General features: G+C 40.2%; 1 protein-coding gene across 11 annotated transcripts in view; it reads right to left on the reverse strand.

The window, feature by feature from the left end:
* Positions 1–2,547: 2,547 nt before the first annotated feature.
* The window catches only part of LOC134217768 (uncharacterized), a 529,775-nt gene continuing 507,749 nt past the window's right edge, over positions 2,548–24,573 (reverse strand). For 6 of the 11 annotated variants that reach the window (XM_062696579.1, XM_062696577.1, XM_062696581.1 and 3 more), the window contains 6 exons: positions 23,440–23,758; positions 22,979–22,999; positions 22,613–22,852; positions 6,609–6,785; positions 6,493–6,533; positions 2,548–4,666 (listed from right to left, as the gene is read on the reverse strand). In XM_062696579.1, the coding sequence (XP_062552563.1) occupies positions 3,661–4,666; positions 6,493–6,533; positions 6,609–6,785; positions 22,613–22,852; positions 22,979–22,999; positions 23,440–23,758 (1,804 nt within the window). In that variant the 3' untranslated portion in view covers positions 2,548–3,660. The other 5 variants (XM_062696586.1, XM_062696578.1, XM_062696587.1 and 2 more) reach the window with 5 other exon arrangements.

The raw sequence follows: 24,573 nt of genomic DNA on the forward strand, positions 1-24,573 counted from the left end.
GAAATGTCCCCTTTTACGGGTTCCCCGGGGGCACCTCATAGGCTCCAAGAGTAGCCAATGTGGTCACTTATCGATTTCGAGCGCATTATCATCTATTTTGTGGAAACTCATGACGACAGAGCCGCCGCACGGCATATTTTGGTGCTCAAACGGAAATGTCCCTTCCTGCGGGTTCCCCGGGGGCACCTTGCATGTACCAGGAGTGGCCAATGTGGTCACTTATCGATTTCAAGCGCATAACCATCTGTTTGGTGGAAAATCATGACGAAAGAGCCGCCGCACGGCATATTTTGGTGCTAAAACGGAAATGTCCCCTCCTGCGGGTTCCCCGGGGGCACCTTGCATGTACCAGGAGTGGCAACTTTCATCGGAAGCCCTCTCATGGACCATACATTACCGTTTTAAGAGAACCTATGAAGAATTAGCGATCGAAAGGCATATATGAAGCGATTTTTATGCTCCCCTTATCCAGTTTTCCGCGAGCGGTAATGGCCGCCAGCTTGCCTGCGGGTTAGTCTCTGATTTGACGTCTGTGGAGGTCAACTGCACCCACCGCTCCGAGCATTCTGACCAATGTGGCATATAAGAAGGTGCTGATTATGTGAATTCAAGCCTTCTTATATACCACATTGATCAAAATGCTCGAGCGGTGGGTGCAGTTGACCTCCACAGACGTCAAATCAGAGACTAACCCGCAGGCAAGCTGGCGGCCATTACCGCTCGCGGAAAACTGGATATGACCGACAAGGTCCCCGTGGAAGTCGTTTCCCGGTGGTTATTGTCTCCAGAACCAGCATATCACCACATAGCCACAAAATTGATGAGTTTATCTTTCGAACGGTATATAAACTTTGTAATTCGGTTATAATTTGACTGTTTTCTAAGCATTTACATTTCTGGGTCAATATGACCCCAACATCTTATTCGTAAGTTTTTTCTAATATCCGAAGAAGGTTAAACACGCGATTGTTGCCGCTCCAGCTATGTTCAGGAACTGCCTCCAACGTTATAATCTTCAAAGATACAGAAGTTGCCTAAAAGCTTCGTTAGTTCATTTATAGAGCCATTACGCTATATTGTTAGTGCTATAACAACAGCGAAAACGTTTTCATTTTGAATGCTACTCACCGTAATATGGGAAGTTGCTAACAAGCAACTCAATTACATACATGAGCTATTAACCGATAAGCTTTGTTGCTAATTCAGACAGAGCTGTTTTATGACTATATGAAAGCTGCATAAACGATAAAAGATGAAATATATTCGGCACAAACTGACTAGCTAATAGATATTTGGGTAATAGTCGAGTTGAAGTTTAAAGGATTATTTGTGGAGGCTTTTCTTAATAGAGGTAATAAACTATAGAGGACGATTGTCGCTGCGGTTCCCTTTGTTATCGTTCCCAAACATGTTGGTTACCTATCTGTCAAAACGTACTGATTTTTCCTTCGTTGACATTTAGTGCCCTATCTTCACCAGCAAAAGATGTTTCGCCAACGACGACAGCGACAATCTTCCTCTATAGTTTATTACCTCTATTCTTTTCTTTTATTCATTATTATCACCCATATTCTTGTTCACGTACGAACGCGCTTTCGAACGAAAGTTGAAGCGCATTCTCGTTTACGCCAGCAAAATCAAATGGAGAAACGGTTCGAACGAATCGCATTCGTTCGAAAGTATCGTTCGTCCGTAAACAAGAATAAGGGTGTATATTATACAGCCAAAGGCTTGAAGTTGAAGCTTTTAGCACCAAAATTGTTAGTTGGGATACCAGCTGCTGTGATCCCGAACTGACGAAACAGGGAGGCTGTTCCATGTAAATTTCCTCCGTCAATTCTCCGTGAAGGAAGGCTGTTGTCGATAGAAAGTCCATTCTTGGCTGACAAGGCAAAACGGTAGCGCAGCGAATAGGTCTCGTCATAATCCACCCCCTTTCGCTGCGAAAACCCTTTCACGTCTAGGCGTGCTTTGTATCTGTCCACTTTGCCATTCGCGTCGTGCTTGGTTTTAAAAAATCCCCTTTGCACTTGATCGGCTTATGACAGTGTGGCAGCTGTGTCGTTCGTCACCAGTGCCTCGAATTCGTCGCACATCGCTAGCTTCCAGAGACCAGCCTCCTCTCGGGATAAGGCCTCCTGATGCGTGGCCGGATCGCTAGCGCCTAGTAGACACCTAGCTGCAGCTGTACCCGTCGCGATTGCGACTCCGCCGAACTGTTCCTGATTGTCGGAACTCACCAGCGGAAGGGCAGTTGTCGTAGTCTGTTGAATTATTGATTATTCGTTGTAAAGTTTTTGTTGAAGGCTGACTTCTACGGCCTGACACCAAACCCCCTGAACTTCCGGTGGACCATGGCGTACAGTTGCTTTTAGACTCCCGCGTTGGCATTCGAACGATAATCTGCTTTGTATATAAAAATTTGTATTGTTTTGACTTCTAAATATGCTATCGAAAAAATAGCCTCATAATACTGACGAAATTAAATTTTTTATTGCTGTTTGTGGAAAAGTGATATTTACTACATACAATTATAAAAGTAAAATATGTTTTTGAAATATATATTTTACCAATAAATTCACAGTACTGAACATATTACATTTCGAGTTTCCAAATGACTGTCTTTTTGTTAGTAAGTATCCTTCAAAATTTATGCCTGGCTTCGTTCAGTTATTTGTTCTAATTTTTCGGAAAATTGTGTAATTATATTTCATTCCATTACAACACGGGAATTCGAACGGATTATAAATGTCCGGTTTGTTTACGGGAATCAGAATTCAGAGAACAAATTTGGCATTGAATACGCTTTTAACAATTGTCATTTCATTTGTTTTACATCCGTTTAGAACCGATTCCGAATGATTTACTTTTAGACATACCAAAATCCTTTTTGATATCGTAATACTTATTGTTTGAATTATTGGTATTTTGATTTCGGATAGATAGTTCCGTTTTAATGCCGGTTGTGTAAGGAAATACAAAGAATTTGTTCTTTTCTTCGCAATAATATAATCATATTCGCTATTCGATTGCTGGCGTCCACGTGTTGGGAATGTCAGCTAATTATATAGGTCTAGCGTTCTAAAAAAAAATAAAACCTATTCAGCAATTCGTTCGAAAAGAAAAACGAAACACTCTGGATATAAAGATTGCACAAAATAATTTTCTGAAGGTTCGGAGGAAAAATTCAACAGATTGGGGTTTCAGTTTTTTCCTAGCATCTTCTCAGCACCTGTTTCTAAAAAATAAAAAAAGATCACTTTCTCTACAAATATAAAAGCGCTCATATGAAAAAAAAACCTCACTTGGGTCTATTCTACAGCATTTTGTGTAATACATGTTGGCTCAAAAGGGTTATATTCTGATTTCTGATCTGGAGTAAAATGGACAGGTTATTTGGTTTATTGATCCGAAAAAGCGGTTTTGAGTATATATTTTGGTTTTACTTCGCGTGTGAAGCCTGCGACGAATTTCAATAGTAAACTTGTTGATTAATGTTTTGCTTGCTGGCTATCAGAGTGTGATTATGAGCGCTGTCTTTGAGTAGATATTTGTTCCATAATTTAAAGGTTATTGGATCACATTCATTTATAGTTTTGTTTCAAATTTGTTTGTTCAATAGTTTTATTTAAATATATAAATAATGATTCTCTTAGGAAACTAGATAACTAAACTACTTTCCTTACAGCTACTATCATTACATCCAGTCAATCCGTTTGCTAGTTTAAGACTATTGATCTTATTGTTGATAGCTTCCTTTTCCGTTTCGGCGATTTGCTCTTTATCATCATCGTCATCATGCTTTCCATTGCCTTTGCTGCTGATGTTGCTATTGTTGTTGCTGTCGTTTACTTTATCGGTATCCTGGAGGGGGATTGGGACCTCCTTCTCTGCTTCAGCGGTTTCGATAACTATTTGAACGTTGGGTGTCCTTGCCAGGGGCGAAGATGGCGTGGAAGGCATTGCTGGGACACGTTCAGCCATCGGAGTGACCGGAGCCGATTTGGATTTGTGCGCGATAGGCGAGTCCGCCGCTGGGAAGGTGCTCGTTGCGAAAGAAGAGGGTGGTTTGATGGCGGACGTTCGCTTGTTGGACGGTGAGGTGGCGGTGTTCAGCTTGGTGGAATTGATGAGACCGTTTCCACCGTTTATTTGGGTGCGGACTGAGTTTTTGAGCAATTTTGTACCATTATTGGCTGGCGGCGACGGAGGAGGCGATGAGACGCTGCTGCTGTTAAGATTGAGTTTACTGGAGGTCAGCACGTTTCCGATGAGGGTGGTACGAACGGTTTTCATGGTGGAACCGTTTGCAGCTGTGGTGGCGGGGGCGGCCGTGGACGATGGGGATGGAGATTCCGATGCAATGTGGTTCAGATTACCAGTAGAACCGAGGGAAGACCGCTTTTGACCCATGCCGTGATGATGATGATGATGCTGGTGGTGATTGGAGTGTTTGATCGATGAGAGCTGTGTGTACACGGATGAGATTTGAGTTTTTGGCTTGTGCTTCACCGTTCCACGGCTGATGAGTGCCGATGATGATGTAGTGCTGTGGTTATTGCTGCCATTAGCGGGGTGATGGTGGTGACTGCTGCCGGCAACTACTGAAGATCGGAGGCCGTTCCTGAACGTAGGCGCTTGTAGAGGCGAAGGCGGTTCACTTCGACTGAGGGTGAAATTAATAATAAGAATAAATATTAGACAAATATGATATTTGTTAAAGTAATAACATCGGAATGAGATCGTGTAATGAAGTAGTCATATCGGATTTTTTTTTATCAAAGCACTGAAAGGGTTCTAGCTGAAACAACATGGAAATTCATGATTTTCGAGCATGATGTATATAATTTTGGCGATAAACAGTCAAGATTTCCAAATATGAGGATGATCAACAGATTTCATGTCTACAAACACTGTAGGTAACAAAATGAAACTGTTAGCCAGTCTCAAAAAAGAGCATTTTTTTTATTTAAGTGAGCACAATAATGCAATAATTTAAATAAACTGTGAATCTATTTTACTGAGCTCAAGAGTGATGTAAATGCTCTAGCCATAGTCCTCTTGATGTCCAGGCAGAGTAATTTAAATGTTAAAGATCTATAGCTTGTAATGTTTGTTGGGTAATGTGATTGACTTTCACTAGTAAAATGTAGTAAATTGCAGAACATGTTTGCAGTTTGCTGCCATTCCATTCCTCTACAATTGTTCACGTAAACTCTATTGTGAGTTAGTCGCATCAAGGTCCATATAATAAAATATTTACCTCATTTAACTAACGACGTGCAGCGTGAAAGTAGAATAATGGTAAATGTTTGTTCATGGTATTAAAATGTATGTTTTGAACAATTTTAGTCAAGCATAACAGCATCTTGCAACTTTGTTGCTTTTAAAATAGTCACACAAATTAGCACCACCAATGCTGCGAGTGGGCTCTTGTCCCGTCGTGATTCACTGCAGCTGGGGGGTTACCGTTCGGTACTGATAGCCGGGCAAGCATCCACCCGATTGTGCAACAGATGCAAGATGCAAATTACGTTGATGGAACATAGTAGAACGAACGAAAGCAACACATCGCATACTAATACCTGTCCGAGGGGCAGCCTTGATTTCAGTCCGAGGTTTTCCGAAATTCCGGGAAATTATTTCATACGTTCGGTTCGAGTTGGTTGATGGAGGCAATTTACATGAGAAGCCATTTATGAGCAGGTTGGTGATGAATTGCATATTTGTTAAAAGGTTTGCGTAGTTTAGTAAACAGGAACGGAAAAGAATGTGATTTTGTGATTCATTTGTTTGAATAAGCAGCACAGCACAGAAAGGGTTTAATTTCGTTAATTATAGAAGGATATTTTAAGGTGAGTCAAACTAAAACGGAATAATCAAGTATCAAGCTCTGTTTGTTGTTCAGCTGTTCTCTTCCTGACAAACAGTCGATAGAAGCATAGCAATGAGTAACGAATTTGATAGAATTTACGGTGGATGCCCGCCATGATAATCGTATTGAAACGTATTAGTGCAATCATAAACACGGATAAGTGATTCGATAGTTTTTGTCCCATTCGAGTAGCCACAAATCCCGAATCAATCCAATCGGTTCGCGGGGTTAGTAATCGATTGATCAAATCCGGTGCGTACGACAACATGCGACACGTGGAACAGTAAAATCGACAGATAATAGTGCCTAATCCATGTAAAGTCCGATTGACAAGGCTACGCTCGAAGTCGGTACAGTTTCTTATGGGAAAAAAGTCAGTCACAAACAGAGATCGATAGGGAAGGTAACGAAAAACAGCGCTATGTTTGCAACAGTCGACAAATAATTACAACGTATAGGTGGAGTAATTAAAAGAAAAAAGAAAATTGAAAAGCAGTCAAAAACTATGAAATACCAGATGGAGGCAAAGGCTTAAATGAATGGAACTAATTCTTAACTTATTGAGAATAAAATGTGATAATGCGGTGAACTAAAACTATGCCCTGCTGGATAATTACCTCGCTAATCCATCCTGTCCGCCAAACGATAATGGCCGCAGCTGCAACAAGGAAAAATAAAATAAGTAAGCACATGTATTGACACACATTGAAATCCGTAATGAGATTCGACTCACTCTCTCAGTCTGTGTGGCGGTGCTGGTTGTGTCGTTAGACTTGTCCTCGGTACCGTTCCCAGCGGTTCCATTGGCGGAAACCGGCAAGCCGGCCTGTAGCTTCTCCCGTTCGGCTTCGTACTTTTCGATCAGGTTTTGCTGCTGTCGGATGGTGCGGTCCTTGGCCGTGATTTCGCCCTGAATCGTTAGAAGGAAGCAATTAGGATTTAGCGGTGGGATTTTTCTTTGGATAGCTATTCGGGGAAAATTACAATACTGTAGAAATGTTAGAGCTTAAAAAGCCTTGTAAAAAATAATCTATGAAGCGTTAAGATAATTTAGTAGATATGGAATTGAGTAAAAGGAAGGTAGAAACTTCATAAAAAGTTTGAGTTCGCTATTATTAAGCATTAAACTGTGAGGTGTTGAAAATAGAATAAAGTCATTTGTGTCATCTTCATACACCGAATATCCTTATTAGTTCTTATTCTTAGTTTTTATGAAACAATCGAAAGTTAAAATAATCAATGTGTAGAATATCGTTTTAATCCAAACACTAAGCATAAGGTCATAAGGTCTTCATCAGAAATAATATGAATAGCTAGTTGTATGGACATCGAATGCCGACTTCTTACTAATATAGAAATTTGAGTGCTATTGAATCCGGCAACGAAGTCTTAACAAAGAAATACATTTTAATTTCAACAAGAAATTTTTCTGAACCTCCAACGAAATGTTTTCATTTTTTCCACAAAAAAATCGAACCATCTTAGACGGGAATTTCTCTCGCTGTTTTCACGGAAAATCCCTCAAAATTTCCACGGAAAACTTTCGATTTTTCACTAGAAATTACAAAGATTTTATTTCGAATTACCTCGGGAAAATCTTCCGAATTTCCATGAAAAATTCTGTTGGAGTATTGGGGCTCAGATCGTAAAGCAATCTAAGTAAGTGTACTTATGTCAATTGAATAAATTTTTCACTTCTCTTTTCCTCTTCAAGGTAGGCCTTGACTCTAGCGGACCGTATGTTGTTTTCTTCCGACCCAAAGGCAGACGGTTGAATACAAGTCAGATCAACAAAGATCTGGAAAAGCGATTCTCGTCTGTCACGACCATTGATCTGGTTGTGACCAGTAAGCTTCGCGTCACGGTCAGTGATCGCAAACAGGCCAACGAGATTGCCACCTGTGAGCTTTCTCTCTCGAATATAAGGTTTATTTACTGTCAGCAGTGTGTGAGATCGCGGGGGTGGTGACGGAGGGAAGTATGACATGCGACGATTTGAAACAAGGTTTCGGTCGTTTCAAGAACGTTTCTTTGCCTGCTCAAAAACCCCTTATGCCCCATTTTTTTATTTCTCTACCAACCTCTAGGCGCTTCAATGTTTACACTTTCTGGCATCGTGGAGTTCATCCTCAAATTCTTTGATGCTTTCGACCCCGTGAAGAACATGGTCAAAGCTGTTCTTCCTATTCTGACTCCTCTTTCGAATCAACTAGCATCGAGTCATTCGTATCCTTCGGTGATTAATTTCGTCAATAAGGCGCATATGATTCCGATTCTACAGTGGAACTGTCGAAGTATTCTTCCAAAATTTGATAAGTATTTTTAAATTTTTAGTTAACAAATTACAATACGATGCTTTTGCTCTATGCGAAACATGGCTAACACCAGATGTAAAACTTCATTATCCCGATTTTTACATCATTCGCCGCGATCGGGCAAATCCATATGGAGGGGTGTTTTTGGGGATAAAAAAACAGCACTCCTTCTATAGAGTAGATTTTGCTCTGATGTCTGGCACCGAAGCTGTTGCATGTCAGGTGACTATTCGAGAAAAAGACCTCAGTATCGCCTCGATATATCTTCCTCCAAATACCGTGATATCTCGTTGGGATTTTTCGCACATCTATTCAGTTATTCCCGAGCCACGGTTGCTCTTGGGAGATTTTAATTTCCACGGAACAGACTGGGGGAACTGCAAGACGACAAATGTTCAACAATGATTTCGACCTATGCGACGACTTCATTAGTAAGTCAATTTTGAATACATGAAAAGTTACACGAGTGGCATCTCCAGCAAGAGATAGCCGTCTAGTTCTTTCCATTTGTGCGAGCTCATTATCGTTGAACTGTACTTGGAAGGTGGTCGAAGATCCCCATGGTAGTGATCATTTGCCGATCGAAGTCTCGATTTCCTATGGACATAATCAATCTGTTTCTATCGACCTCTCATATGACCTCACGAAGCACATCGATTTGGGAAAATCATCATTGATGGCGTACGATAGAAGCACTTCCCCACGAGAAGAGTACGAGTTTCTATCCCAGTTGATCCTTGACAGAGCTCTTCAGGCGCAACGCCAGCCGGTGCCAGGAGCTTCGATTCGTAAGAAACCACACATTCCGTGGTGGGATGTCGAGTGTTTAAAGAATTTCGGAAACACGGTTCTATCGTGTTTTACAAACGGTACATTGCGCTCGAGATTCAGTTCAAGAAGCTAGCTGATCAAAGTGAAGAAACGCAGATATTGGCGCACTTTTGTTGAAGTTTTATCGCGCGAGACCTCAATGAAAACCCTGTGGTCTGTCGGGAGAAGAATGCGCAACGCATCGTCCGTAAACGAAGATCGTGAAAGCTTGTCGCGGTTGATAATCGACTTCTCGTTTGTCCGGATTCGGTGCCGGTGAAGCAAGAGCCACGTGATGCTTTTGCTGACAGGGATTATATGGATCGTTCCTTTTCCATGATTGAGTTCTCGCATGCTCTCCTTTCATGTAACAATTCCTCTCCAGGGATGGATAGAATCAGATTCAATTTGTTTAAAAACCTCCCAGACGTCGCGAAGAGGCGCCTATAGAGCTTGTTCAACCATGTAATATTGTTCCGGATGATTGGAGGCAAGTGAGGGTGATAGCCATCCAAAAACCCGGAAAATCCGCGTCGGATTGTAATTCGTATCACCCCATCGCAATGCGGTCCTATCTTCGGAAGCTGTTGGAGAAGATGATTCTCTTCCGGCTAGACGAATGGATTGAATCGAAGGTTTGTTGGCAGATACACAATTTGGTTTCCGCAGGGGTAAGGGAACGAACGACTGTCTTGCGTTGCTTTCTTCAGAAATTCAGCTTACTTTTGCTAAAAAAGAGCAAATGGGTTCAGCGTTCTTGGACATTAAGGGGGCTTTTGATACTGTTTGTGTCGATGAATTATCCGTCAAACTCCACGCGTGAGGACTTTCATCAATTTTGAACAACTATCTGTACAATTTGTTGTCAGAGAAGCGTATGAGTTTTTCTCATGGTGACTCTGTAACTTCACGAACTATAGTTACATGGGTCTCCCCTAGGGCTCATGGTTGAGTCCTCTTCTTTACAATTTTTAGGTCAGAGACATTGATGAATGTCTCATGCCGGATTGCTCGTTAAAACAGTTTGCGGATGACTGCGTTGTATCCGTTTCGTGGCCGACCGCAGTTGATCTGCAAGGACCATTGCAAGATACTATGGACAATTTGTCCACTTGGGCTACGAAGCTGGGTATCGAATTCTCTCCGTAGAAAACTGAGATGGTTGTCTTTTCAAAAAACATAAGCCTTAAAAGTTCCCGCTCCAACTGATGGATAAGACAATCACTCATAGCATGTCTTCTAAATACCTCGGTGTCTGGTACGACTCGAAGTGCACCTTCGGAAAGCGCATTGTGCACTGGCGGAGACAGAGGTGGGGCACCACGCGATGCAATCACACCATTGTTCTCGAAGGCTATTGTTCTTGCGCTTAGTGGTGCCCCACCAAAAAACAATAGCTGGCTCCGCCAGTGACATTGTATATCTGACACAAAAATGCCAGAAACGAATCAATTTCATGCGAATAATTACGAGAACATGTTGGGGAGCGCACCCCACGTTGTACGGAATAACCATTCTGTCGGTTCTCGAATACGGTAGTTTCTGCTTCCATAGTCAGCGGCTAAAACACACATGCTGTAGCTTCAACGGATTCAGTACCGCTGTCTCCGTATCGCGTTGGGCTGTATGAATTCGACTCATACGATGAGTCTGGAAGTTCTTGCGGGAGTACTGCTTCTGACAGATCGTTTCGCGGAATTATCGCTTCGGTTCTCCATACGTTGTGAGGTTCTAAATCCATTGGTCATTGACAACTTCGAGACAACCCTGGAGGCTTTTTGGTCAATGAAACCTGTTAAACACTCAGCTATCCGGGAGAAGGAAAGCTTTGAGCTATTTATCAAAACGGTCATTCACAATCACCATAGCTTGGGTTCCTTCTCATTGCTCGATCCCGGGAAATGAGAAAGCGGACTCTTTGGCTAAGGTGGGCGCTGTGGAAGGTGATATTTACGATCGGCAAATCACCTTCGATGAATTTTTCTCATTAGTTCGCCAGGAAACCTTGATCAGCTGGCAGCAGAAATGGACAAATGGGGAGTTGGGTAGATGGCTGTATTCAATTCGCCCGCAGGTGTCAAAGCGTCCATGGTTCCAAAAATTTAATATGGGACGAGATTTCATTCGAACCATGTGTCGTCTAATGTCCAATCACTACACATTAAACGCACATCTTTTCAGAGTGGGGCTCTCGGAAAGCAATCTCTGTGTTTGCGGCGAGGATTTCAACCAAAGCCTATTAGAAAAGTGTTGGTGTGCCTTGATCTCGAATATATGTCCATCGTCCACCAATTTGTAAAAGTTGTTGATGTAAGACTGTAATCTTAGTCTGCCCATCCCCTTGTCTGGCATATCGCTTAAGGAATGTCTTCCTCTTGTTGTCCATTTCAATGTCTGTCGTTAACCCCTTTGGTATGCCTTCCTCTCATTGTTGTCTCCCAAGAAAATGTTTGTTTGTCCCGTTACATACATATTTCCCCAAGATAGCAACTTTGTGAACATCTGCATTGTAATTAATTAAAAATTGACATTGATCTACTGGTGCATTGGAGCTTGTCCACATAGACATATGTGGACCAATGAAGAATCTTCATTGGAGTGGAGGTCTTTTATGTGTCGTATGTCAACGATTGAGCAAAGTGCATATTCATCTACTTCCTGAAGACTTCAGTTGTTACGGGGATCGTAAAATATTTTCCGCACGAAATCCACGCTGTTTCCGTGCGGCATATAAGCCAGTCCACGCCAAATCCGCGCGACTTAGAACTAAATTATGGCCAAACATGTGCTAAATATCAATTTTTGTTTTAATAATTTTCTGAAAGTTTTCTCTTGAGATGCGTTTTTTAAAATATGGTTTTTTTACCACGTTTATATGAAATTTGGAATTGGAATCGAGTTTTTCACTTTGATAATATAACTAATTATTTAGCATTCATTTAACATTTTAAAATTAATTCGAAAATTAGTGAAGAAATTCTGTATTTCCTACGGATTTTTTTCCCGGAAATTTTTGTGGGAATTTTTGAGACAGAATTGTCTGCTTAAACTCTTCTCAGAATAACGGCCATTCTTTCGAAAATTCAAGACGGAATTTCTGCCGAAGTTTCTCCAGAAATTCCGGAAAAACTAGGGTAATTCGCCAAATGTTGAACGTCTAAATTCTTCGCACGTGCATTTCTTATGGGAGTTCAACAATAGGCGACAAAATTATTCGTTCAACATTTGGCGGTTTCCCCTACTACAGCGGTTCTCAACCTTTGTCTTGATAGGTACCCCTCCAAACTTTTGCATTAATTGAGGTACCCCCTCTTGAAGGTAGGCTTCCAAGACTTATCCAAGACCAAGTAGTAGATTGGTAGACCAAGCTTCCAATAATTCCGAACCCTTTGAATGGAGCCTTTCGAGCCTCTTGAAAGAAGCTTCTGAATCTTTTTAAAGTAGGCTTCCGCACTTCTTGACAAGAGGCTTCCGAGCCTTTTGAATGACGACTTTCGAGCCACTTGAAAAGAGGCTTCCTTTGCATCTTAAAAGGACGCTTCTGAGCCTCTTGAAAGAATGCATACAAGCATCTTGAAAAAAGAATTCCGAGCTTCTTGAAGGAAGGCTCTTAAAAGAAGTCTTCCGAGCTTTTTGCAAGTAGGCTTCGGTACCTCTTGAAAGGAGGTTGAGAGCTTGAAAGGAGATAATCTCTTGAAAGTAAGCATTCTCACCTTTTGATAAGATACTTCTGAGCGTCTTGTAGAGAGGCTTTCGAGCCTCTCAAATGGCGGCTTTCGAGCCACTGCAAAGGAGGCTTCTTTTGCATCTTGAAATGACGCTTCAGAGCTTCTTGAAAGTATGCTTTTAAGCTTTTTGAACGAAGAATTCCAAACTTCTTGAAGGGAGGCTTCCGAGGCTCTTGAAAAGAGGCTTCCGATTCACTCAAAAGTAAGCTTTCGAGCCTCAAGGAGCCTTCCGGCCTTCTTAAAAGGAGGCTTCCGAGCCTCTTGGGAGTAGGCTTCCGGCTCTCTTGAAAGCAGGCCTTCGATCTTTTTGAAAGGAGCTTTCCGAGCCTTTTTAAAAGAACCTTCCAAGCCTCTTGAAAGTAGGCTTCCGAGCTTTTTGTAAGAAGGCTTCCGACTTTCTTGAAAGGAGCCTTCCGCACTTTTTGAAATAAGGCTTCCGACCCTCTTAAAACGAGGCTTCCGAGACTCTTTAAAGAAGGCTTCTAAGCCTCTTGGAAGGAGTTTTCCGAGCCTTTTGAAAATAACCTTCCGAGCCTCTTGAAAAGAGGCTTCCGAGCTTTTTGTAAGAATGCTTCCGACTTTCTTGAAAAAAGGCCTTCCGAGTTTTTTGAAAAAAGGCTTCCAACCCTCTTAAAACGAGGCTTCCGCGTTTCTTGGAAGGAGACTTCTAAGCCTCTTTAAAGGAGACTTCCAAGCCTCTTGGAAGGAGACTTCCAAGCCTCTTGGAAGGATACTTCCAAGCTTCTTGAAAAGAGACTTCCGAGCCTCAGAAAAAGTAGTTTCCGTGCATCTTGAAAGGAGGCTTTCGAGCCTCTTGAAAGGAGGCTTCCGAGCCTCTTGAAAGGAGGCTTCCGAGCCTCTTGAAAGGAGGCTTCCGAGCCTCTTGAAAGGAGGCTTCCGAGCCTCTTGAAAGGAGGCTTCCGAGCCTCTTGAAAGGAGGCTTCCGAGTCTCTCGAAAGTAGGCTTCCGAGCTTTTTGTAAGAAGGCTTCCAACTTTCTTGAAAGGAGTCTTCTCTGAAAAAAGCCTTCATGCCTCTCAAACGGAGGCTTCCGAACCTTTAGATTCTAGATTTCAGTTCAAAAGCATATTCCTAACATATTATTCAACATTTTGTTTAGATCAGGCAGATTGCATTGAAGATTTTTCAAATTGGCTCCTTCGACGTTTTGTCCGTCCGATCTTTGTTCCACTGCTTTTCATACTTTGATTTACTGATCGCCATGCATATTATGTACAAGACAAAGTTTTGAAATAAAAATTCACAATTATCAAAACTTCATCAATAAGCTTCGAATGGAATTTAATACGTCCGCCATTACGCATTTTTGTCGGAGGTACCCCCTAGGACCAGCGAAGGTACCCCAGGTTGAGAACCGCTGCCCTACTACATGAATTCTTGCAAAAAAATCTCCGAGAATCCTTTCAAAAATTCGTTCGCAAATATATGAGTTCGTAATTTCAAGGCGGAATTCCTCCTGATGTTCTTTACAGAAGTACTGGCGGACACCCTTCATGAATTTCTTCGGAATATATCTCCGGGAGTTTCTGTGGTAGTACCTTCGGAATTATTCGAAAATATCGTCAAAATTCCCTACGAAGTTTCTGCGGATTTTTCCCCTAAAATAGCTCATCAAATAAAGAAACATTTGTTTGTGTTTCAATTGTTGTATGGTTCCGTGATGAACTTTTCATCACATCACTCATGCGGACTCGCTTGTGCAGTGTACCGCGAGCGATGTTTTCCCGAAGTGTTGAATAAAATACAACAACACGTGCTCGAGTGTTGAAATAAAAAAATGTTGTGTGATATTGACGAACTTATTATTTCATAAATTAAACATAAACTTGTTGAACGGACCCTAATCTGTTCTAGATAAATGGTATGAAAGTAATATAGGTATTACTTACTTACAGAATTGAAGCTATAAAAGAAGTAACTAATTCCTGACGGCAAAAATTTTGACAAATTGTGAGATTTATCATGCGACGAGGAACGGTGTAAAAGGGTAAATCAATCAGGAACTGATAAATATCTCCGAATCACGACAGAATTGACGAGATAAAAAAAGGATGTCGATGATAGACATGTTTTACATCTGTCATATTTGCAGATTCGAATAAAAAAGACAACAAGCGGCATCCATATCTTATACTAGCTCCCGTATGAAGGGGGAGGGAAGAATATCAGTGTGGAAGCTTCCCTCCCCCTTCATACGGGAGCTTGGCAGAAGGAAGGTCGTGTGATATGTGCCATCACAAATATTGCCCTCCGCTCGCTTTCAAATCGACTTCTATAAAAACATTCTTCATGCCTGCCGTATCCTAACGGAACTATCAATTCTATACTTTCGCCTCTAATTCTATCATGAACATGTACGTCCAAGTTTGGAAGATGATATTAGCATTTCCATATCATTGTAAATCGTTTAACTTCACGTAGAAGTAACACACACGAAATCATTAATTTAATATTTTATTTATTAAATTTTCATCTAAAACTACACCCGCACGAGGCCTCAAAAACGTTATGCAAATCCGCGAAGTCGTAATAACTCTGGCAGTCGGAATTTACCGCAGAGATTCTCGTTCGACTTATTTACGTAAAGGCCGACAATCAGACCAAATTTAAGGTCACTCCTGACAGAATCCCAGTTTCAAAGTGCTTGCGTTTTCGGGGGCACACCACTCGATACGGAAGCAACGCATACAACTGTCATTTTTATTTGTTCACGCATGCTGTTCACGCATTTGTTCACGCACGTCGTCGGCAATGTCGTATACAAGCAGTCGTTGATCATTACCTATCACAGCAGGCAGTGATGTCAACATGAAATTCTGTGAAATCAAAGTGAAAACATGTAATATATTAGGGGGATTCACTTAACGGCGTAGGTTGCTGTGTATCTGTTTATGGAAATGTTTCACAGGCGATTTGAAATATGTCCCTTGTGATTGAGTGTGAAACATTTCTATAATCAGATACACAGCAACCTACGCTGTTAAGTGTATACCCCTATTGAAAAAATAATAAATCTCTCTCCAACCTGTTATCTATTAATATCATAATTATATCTTCATTATTCTACTTTGGAACGTCTTGAAAAATTAAAAAGAAAACGCAGTAAATTTCAATTATGCTATTGGTGTTTTTGAACAGCTGTCAACAATGTCACGATATGTGAACATAAACAGCTAGCATCATGAAAAAACTAAAACATAAAAATTTACGTAAATCAAAGCTAATCTGTTGATTTTCGGACACATTTCGTTAGTTTATGTCATAGTTAAACCGTATTGAGTATAAGCATATGCGGTATTTCGAAAAATTTCGTTTCAGGTGGTTCGAAACGAAATTCCGCGGAATTTCGCGGAATTTGAGCATGGCGAAATCTGATTTATTCATTTCGTTTCGTTTCGTAAAATTACAAAATTTTCGCTACAAAAAACCAGCTTCTCACGAAATTTAACGGAATTCCGCGGAATTTCGAAACAAATTTAAAATTAAACCATACTTTATATTATCAAAAATTTTGGCTGCGCCGCTGAACTAAATCATTAAACTATCTTCAAAACTTTATGTTAGCAAATTTCTGACCTTTCTTACGACATCATCATTTTCACTGAAACATGGTTGGACTCACGCACGCACCCAGCCAGATATTTGGCAACGATTATGAGGTTTTCCGATGTGACCGGTCTGCGGATAATAGTCAAAAAGCTATAGGCGGCAGCGTATTAGTTGCTGTTAATAAAAAACTTAACTCCAACTCAATCGAGAATCAGGAATGGAACTGCTTGGAACAGTTGTGGGCTTCAATCGAATTCGGAGATCATACATTGTTCCTCTGCGCGCTGTATATTCCACTCGACAAAATTCGCGAACGTAGCGTTATTGAAACTCATTGTCAATCTGTTTCCACTGTTCTGGAAAAAGCGGAAGCCTCCGATGAAATGATTGGCGATTTCAACCTCCCAGGAATTCCTTGGGTGAATTCTTCCAATAGATTTCTCTTTCCGGATGTGTGCCACTCTGCCATTCATCAGAACACCTCGTACCATCTAGACAATTACAGCTCTACCACGCTCTCGCAAATAAATCACGTAACTAACCAGAATGGACGTAGCTTAGACCTATGTTTTGTCAGCGTTCAAGATGTCGCGCCGTTCATATGCGAGGCTCCATCACCACTGGTAAAACTAGTTAATCACCATCCTCCTCTGCTGGTTTCTCTACACCGAAAGTTAGAAAACTATGTCGATATCTCCTCCGCTGTATTCTTCTATAACTTCAGAAAAGTTGATCATCGCAGTATTTCAAATCTCATATCTAGTTGACACTGGGGTAATATTCTGGACAATGACGACGTCGACCGAGCAGCTGAAACGTTCTCTCAAGTACTGTCATATATCGTTGACAGACATGTTCCCAAAATAGTGAAGCATAATCCTCCTCACGCACCTTGGCAAACAAGTGGTCTGTGACGACTGAAGTCGTATAAAAGAGCAGCGTTAAGGAAGTTCTCAAAGTACCGTACATTGTCACTGAAACGGCACTATGCACAAATCAATCACGAATACAAACGGACTGCCAAAAGTTGCTTCTCGCAGTATCAGCATGGACTGCAAAGGAAGATGAAAACACATCCTAAAAAGTTCTGGAAGTACGTAAAAGAGCAACGTAATGAATCTGGCCTTCCTTCGCAAATGACGCTTAACGGAGTTTTGGCGTCTATTTCTCAGAACATCAGTAGACTGTTTGCAGAAATGAAAGATTACCAGAAAACCAAATATGAAATGCTATGAGCTCCGTTCCTATCTCCGGCCAAGCTATGAGCATGGTTGATATCAATGTTGAAATAGCTCGCGAAGCTGCATTGGAACTGAAAGCATCCTACAACCCCGGACCAGATGGAATTCCTTCCGTATTTCTGAAAACGCACATCGATGGCATTATTACTCTGTTAGTCCATGTTTTCCAACTTTCGATTACGTCAGGAATTTTTCCGTCTTGTTGGAAGATAGCGTACATGTTCCCTGCTCATAAGAAAGGTAACAGACGGGACGTTGCAAATTACCGTGGTATCACCTCATTGTCTGCTGTTGCCAAATTGTTCGAGCTAGTCATCATGGAACATCTACTCGCCCATTGTAAATCATACATTAGTGACGACCAACATGGATTTATGCCCGGACATTCCACGGCTACAAATCTTTTGTGCCTTACCTCCTACATCAATAGCAGCATGGTGGATCGCAGTCAAACGGACGTTATCTATACCGACCTAACAGCAGCCTTTGACAAATTGAATCACCGCATAGCTATTGCTAAACTGGATCGCCTCGGAATCAATGGTTCTCTCTTTCGATGGTTCCAGTCGTATTTAACCGGTCGCAGCCTTGCCGTGGTTATCGAAGATCATCAGTCGAACCATTTTGCCGCTACCTCAGGCATTCTTCAGGGTAGTCACCAGGGACCACTGATATTTCTGCTATGCTGAGAGTTCTGCTATGCAGACGACCTCAAACTGTATCTCCGAATTTGTTCCATTGAAGACTGTCACTCAATCCAACGCCAACTGGATGTCTTTGCAAGTTGGTGCGTGCTTAACCGAATGGATGTTAACCCATCTAAATGTTCGACGATCTCTTTCTCGCGGAAAAGGGAAACAATAATTCACAAGTATATCTTGTATGACACAGAACTTGAACGAGTCAATCAAGTTAAGGATCTGGGAGTTATTCTAGACTCAAAACTCACTTTTAAGCAGCATATCTCCTACGTTGTCAGCAAAGCATCAAAGGTTTTAGGTTTCATCTTCAGGATTGCCAGAGAATTCACGGACATTTACTGTCTAAAGTCGTTGTACTGTTGCCTGACTCGTTCCGTTCTGGAGTACTGCTCGGTCGTCTGGTCTCCACACTCCACACTCCGTCGTTTTCTGAGATTTCCATTGCGCAGATTACCGTGGCAAAACCCCTTCCGTTTTCCAAGCTATGAAATCCATTGCCGTTTGATTGATCTGGAACCCCTTTCCGTCCGCCGAAGCACAACGAGGGTATTACTGATAGCAGATCTACTACAAGGACGACTCGACTGCCCTTCTCTTCTGGAACAAATTAACTACCACGTTCATCCCCGATCCCTTAGGAATAGTTCGATGTTCAGGGCTCCTATGCATCGAACGAACTACGGTATGTTCGGTGCTATCGGCGGTCTTCAAAGACAACAGAGTTGCATCTCTTTTTGATTTTAACTTGTCCCGTCAACTAATTCGCGAAAGGTTCAGTTCTTTTTTTAGGAATAGTTGATAATGATACTTGACCATAGAAAGTAATTTCGCATTTTGTAATTAATTATAAGTAAGCATCATTGGGGCCAATACAGCCTGTTGATGTATCATATAAACAAATAAATGATTAAGTCTATACATTTTTTTCTATTAACGCTTACTTCTTCTTCTTTAATGGTTCTACATTCCAACTGGAACTTGATCTGCTTTTCAACTTAGTATTCTATTAGCACTTCATCAGTCATTAGTATGTATCTTGTGTGGCAAGACAATGGATACACTATGTCCAGGGTGTCGAAAAAGTTTCCAACCCGAAAACATCTTTGACCAGACCGAGAATCGAGCTCGCCATATCTGGATTGGCAATCCTACGCTTTTGCTCGCATAGCTATTTGAGATGCTTACTACATAACCCCGTTCTGGGACGACAAATACGTATTTAGTACGTAAAACGTTTTCAGTGTTTTGTTAGAAATATCTAACAGAAAACAAAAAGTATCTTTAACTATTCTATCCTATTTGTGTTAACGTAACCAGCTATGAATCAGTATAACTTTGTCAAAGATGCAAAGTCGTGTCGTGGATTCCAAGGGCCCTTTTGAAGTCATTTTTCAGCGCCTCTTATTAATAACCGATTTATTCACCTCCACTTCGGCCTCAAACCAGGTTTAAGAACATGGGTAAATAAGCACCGCTTAAGAGTTGAGAAGGCTCTAAGGGATGAATTGACTGTAAGCACTTCATTATTGGTCATGAATTGGAAACTTCGAAGCAAGTGGATAACTTTTTTTTATCCAGAGTAAATTACACCCAGTTCTTTTTTTACACTGTTGGTTTTTACTCGATTACGACCTTTAGCGTCAATGAAACTATGAGTTAGCCCTATGAAAAAAAATCACAAAAAATTAAAGAAAATTCAGATGAAATTAGGTTTTTAACGAAATTCCGTACATAATATGAAATTAATTTAATAAAAATTCCGCGGAAAAACAATTTAATTTCGTTTCGTTTCGAAAAATTTCGAATTAAATGGATCCTGATTTCGTATCGTTTCGAGGACTCGAAAGTAAATCTATATTTCGTTTCGTTTCGTTTCGAATCAACATACACATTTTAAATTTCGTTTCGTTTCGTTTCGTTAGGAAAAAGTGTGTTATCGCATACCCTTAATTGAGTAATCCTGCGTACACGGTTAGAAAAAAGTACCTAATATTAGGTACTTTTCACTCAAATCGGGGGTTCAGTGTGAGAACCCAAAATTAAGTAATTTTTTCTTGAAATTAAGTAAAATTCACTTAATATTAAGTAAAATATGATTAATTTTGAATAGAAACTAACCAAAAGTTAGGTAAATTTCACTCAACTTTTGTAAACATGAGATTACTCAACGTTGGGTTCCCACACTTTGACAACAAAGGGAAGAGGGAGGGAGATGCAAGAGAAAAAAAGTACCTAAAATTAGGTACTTTTTTCTAACCGTGTACAACTCATACTGAAATCGTTCACATTAATGCAATGTTTACGGTAGTCGGATGTTAACAAAACAAGTGGTTATTTTTGTCTACCTTTTAGATTGGTAGGGTATCTGTTCCCATATTAATAACAGCCCGTATATTAATCCTAACCGTCGATAAACCAAATAAAAAATCAATTTATTTACAATTTCTCACATCGTATGTACACAATAATGGATGGAACACATTCTTGAATGTTTGGAATATTATTCAAGATTTTGTTTAAGTAATGTTTTAATTCACAAGAATCAAATTATTAAAATATAAAATCATAAAGCACTTTTATTTTCACTTTCCTACCTCTGAACTGATGGTTTGATGCACTGCTCCATTGCTACTAGCAGATTCATCTGTTTTCACGTCGTTGTTTTCCACTCAATTTCAAGCCAAAACTATTCTACCTCTTCAAAATTCACTTCACAGCACATAAAGCACATCACATTTTCACTATGAATATAATTATATTTTAAAAACCAACGCGATTTCCTATAGTTTGATATAGGTTTATTTCGAACAACGTCTAAATTATCCTGGTCCGTATTCCAAACTGTTTACATGGCTTGCAGTACTCTCAAGGGTTGCCGACCTAGATTTTTATTTCAAAGCGCTTGAATGAACTTTCACTGTGAAATTCAACTCTTATGTTTGTAAAATAAATGATATCGAAAAGATAAATTATGACAAACACAAAATTGAACTGATAAGAGGGAAAACTGTAACAAAAACAGCAATTTTGTAATTATATTTCAACTCAAATACAAAACATTGAAGAATTCGGCATCACTGCAATCATATCGTTACGTATACACACAAGTAATAGTGTGCGGGTTTTATGTTGGAAACAGTATTATTGATATAGGTACATGCATAGGATTAACTGTTTTTGAATGTTATTGAAATAGGTGCATGGCGGTGAAGATGTTTTTTATCTAAATACTTCTATAATGTGATGAAATCTTCATTTTTGAAGTTACCAAATTGTTTTCAATTAAAAATTACATGAGCCGAGCATAATTATTCTCATGTTTCTTGATTATAGGGTGAGAAATCAATGCATTTCATATGCGCATTGCCTTATTGTTATTGATATAGGAACAGATACCCTAGGTGTTGGTAGTCAAGTTTCTCACGACTACTAATCTTAAGTTGATGATTTTTATGGTACAACTACAAAGGGATTGGAGTGCCACCGGAAGTCACCTTAAGCTGAAAATAAAAAAATATGGGTTCTATGGGAAAGTTGACCTTAAATAAGCCAAAGAATCGATTGAGCGAATACAAAATTTTGACGGGAAAGGTAAATTCATACGAAAAAATCTTTTGAATTTCCTCGGGAAATTTATAAAAATTTAAATAGGAATGGGATTTTCCAACGGAAGTTCATTCAAATGTGCTTCTGTAAATCTTCGTGTTTCATGGTTTGCGGTTTGCTTTTTTTTTTGTGTCTTTATTAAGGAGACTTTCAGCCCGAGGCTGGCTCGTCTCCGGTTTGCTGTTTGTATTATTTTGAATACAGGCCTTATACCGAATGCTTGGACGTGAAATAGGCCTTTTGATAATATTTTACGTTCTGTGCAAGACTGAAAACATGAATAACACAAAAAAGCTTATAACATTTTATAAAAAAAACAGTTTCTTGAGTAAAAATTTGTGAATACCACGACAAGTTTTCCCTTTACAAATGTATAATTCGTAACACGTTTATGTTTATAGGAAACGTTGTTATCATAGTTTTAACTGTGCCAGATATATAAAAGTCACAAAAAATCTCCAACAAATAAAAAAAGGCTTGGTATGATAATGCATAAAAATATAAGAACAAAAAGCTAATATATAACACAACAGCAACTACCTTCAATCTCCTAATCGCAGTACTTTGGATTTTTGACTGATATAAAATAATTAAAGTTTAGCTCGCGTAATGGTGCTACATGGGTTTAGAATTTGTCAGTATCGGAAACAAAAATATTTGAAAACATCCAGGTTAACACCATTACACTTTAATTTTGCTCTAGTCTATGGTAAACCTAAGATCTAACTAATACTAAAAAATAAACAGGAAATTGAACGTGCAAATACCTGAAGGTAAACCACCTGTCTTCTGAGATCCGCCAGCTCCTGTCGCTGATCTTCCAGAAGTGCCAGTGCCACCACGCCCGATTCCTTGATCAGCGTGTTCTCCTGTTGCTTGCTGTCGACCACGCTGGTGGCTCCCAGCTCCCCGTTGACCCCCGCCAAGCTCGCCGTCGAAGTGGTTGTTGTAGTAGCAGTAGTGAAGAATTGCCCATTATTATTCTCAAATGGGTTGAGAGTATCAGTCTGGTTTCGGGAATGAAAAAGCGGTTAGGAAAAAAATCAGTCAATAATTTCGTATTGGGATAAAATGCAGCGTATATAGTGAGGAGTAATATTACAACAGAAATATAATTAGTTTTCAAAACCTACCATCATCAAATTTTCTTCATCCTTTCGAATTTTGGTATTCGAAAAACATGATTTCGGGTACGTGCGTGCGTAACGTGCAGACACAAAACGGGTAACACATAACGGATTACACAAGAATACAGACACATATTCGTAACGGAAGTCGAAGAACGGAAGAACGGGGAGTGAAGGATGAAGAAAATATGGAAATAAATCGAGAAAAAGGAAAAATATAAATAACTACGTAACTCATGTCCTTAAAAAACCTATAAATAGAAACGAACAAATAGAAAACGGTATTATTCACAAAAATAGAAAACATTGATTGACATGCGATTTCCATCACTAATCATCAATCATCATTCGTCGGAGACCACTAGATATCAATATCTACGTTCATGTAACCAGTGCACACTACTTGACATACAACTTCTGTGCATTATATTAGACAGGTTTGCCTTAATACCGAAGTCCTGACTTACTTCCTGTAGAATCCGACGCAGCCGGACCAGCTGCTTCTTGAAGTGTACCACGTCCTGGAGCATTGAGTTGCGCAGCGACTTGTCCAGTAGTGTGAGATCTTCGGCCGAGTTGGTGGCCGTTGAAGCAGAGTCCGCGTTGTTGTTGTTGTTGAACTGATTCAGTGTAGCTGTTTTGTACGCCGCGGATAGGGCCGTTCGTCGCGGGAGGCTATCCATCGAGCGGGGACTGTCCGAACCACCGGTGCCACAGTTGGTGGGGGTGGCATTGTTCTGGAGACGGCGTGTCAGCAGTCGGGTCGCTCGGGCTGGGAGTTGAGATCTGGAAGATGGAGGGAAGATGTGAAATGTTGATTAGTTGAGATGATTGTTGGATTTGTATAGATTTAGACTACCAATAACAGAACCCATAGGGTTCAACTCAGTATAAATGTGTAGACTGTCGTTAATATTCCAAAAATAGAGCAGTCTAATCCAAATGTAGAAGATTGTTCTATTACATTTTATTTCACAATTTTATTAGCATTATGACAAATACGCTTATCCCAGCTTCAACAACAACACAAAGAACAAAAAACTTGCAGTTGATACAATTTTATAAAAAACTGAAAAACTCAAAACTCTTGACCAATTCAAATCATCGGGAGTTGAAACTCTTCCAACACATCAAACAAAAGTTTATGCACGATTCGACTCATCCTTTCAATAATTTTATGATAGCATATGTATACATATATCTACCAATAGTTTAAAAAACAGTGGATTAACGGTCGCTTAAAATGATATTCTAGAATGTGCAACCCGGTTGATTTTAAGTGCAATTTGAAGCAGAACAATTTTCAGCTATTAAAATGATGCGATTTTGGACGAAAATTTTGAACACGTGCTAACTCGCGCTTGAAAACTTTGCGTAGATGAACAAAACCAACTCAGAATAATATTCTGCGTAATACGATACAAACGAATTTTTGCAGCATATTGATCCATTTAGCGGTGTTACCCGTAATGCTGGGTAGACACCTTTACGTGGTGTGTTACGGGGTAAGATCTACCATGGTTACATTGCCAGCTACAGGCAAATCCTGACCCAACGAATACCTTCCTCATTTTCCAACTCCGTGGTACTTATGAGGGTGT

Source organism: Armigeres subalbatus, chromosome 2 (assembly GCF_024139115.2).
Source record: "Armigeres subalbatus isolate Guangzhou_Male chromosome 2, GZ_Asu_2, whole genome shotgun sequence".
NCBI lineage: Eukaryota > Metazoa > Arthropoda > Insecta > Diptera > Culicidae > Armigeres > Armigeres subalbatus.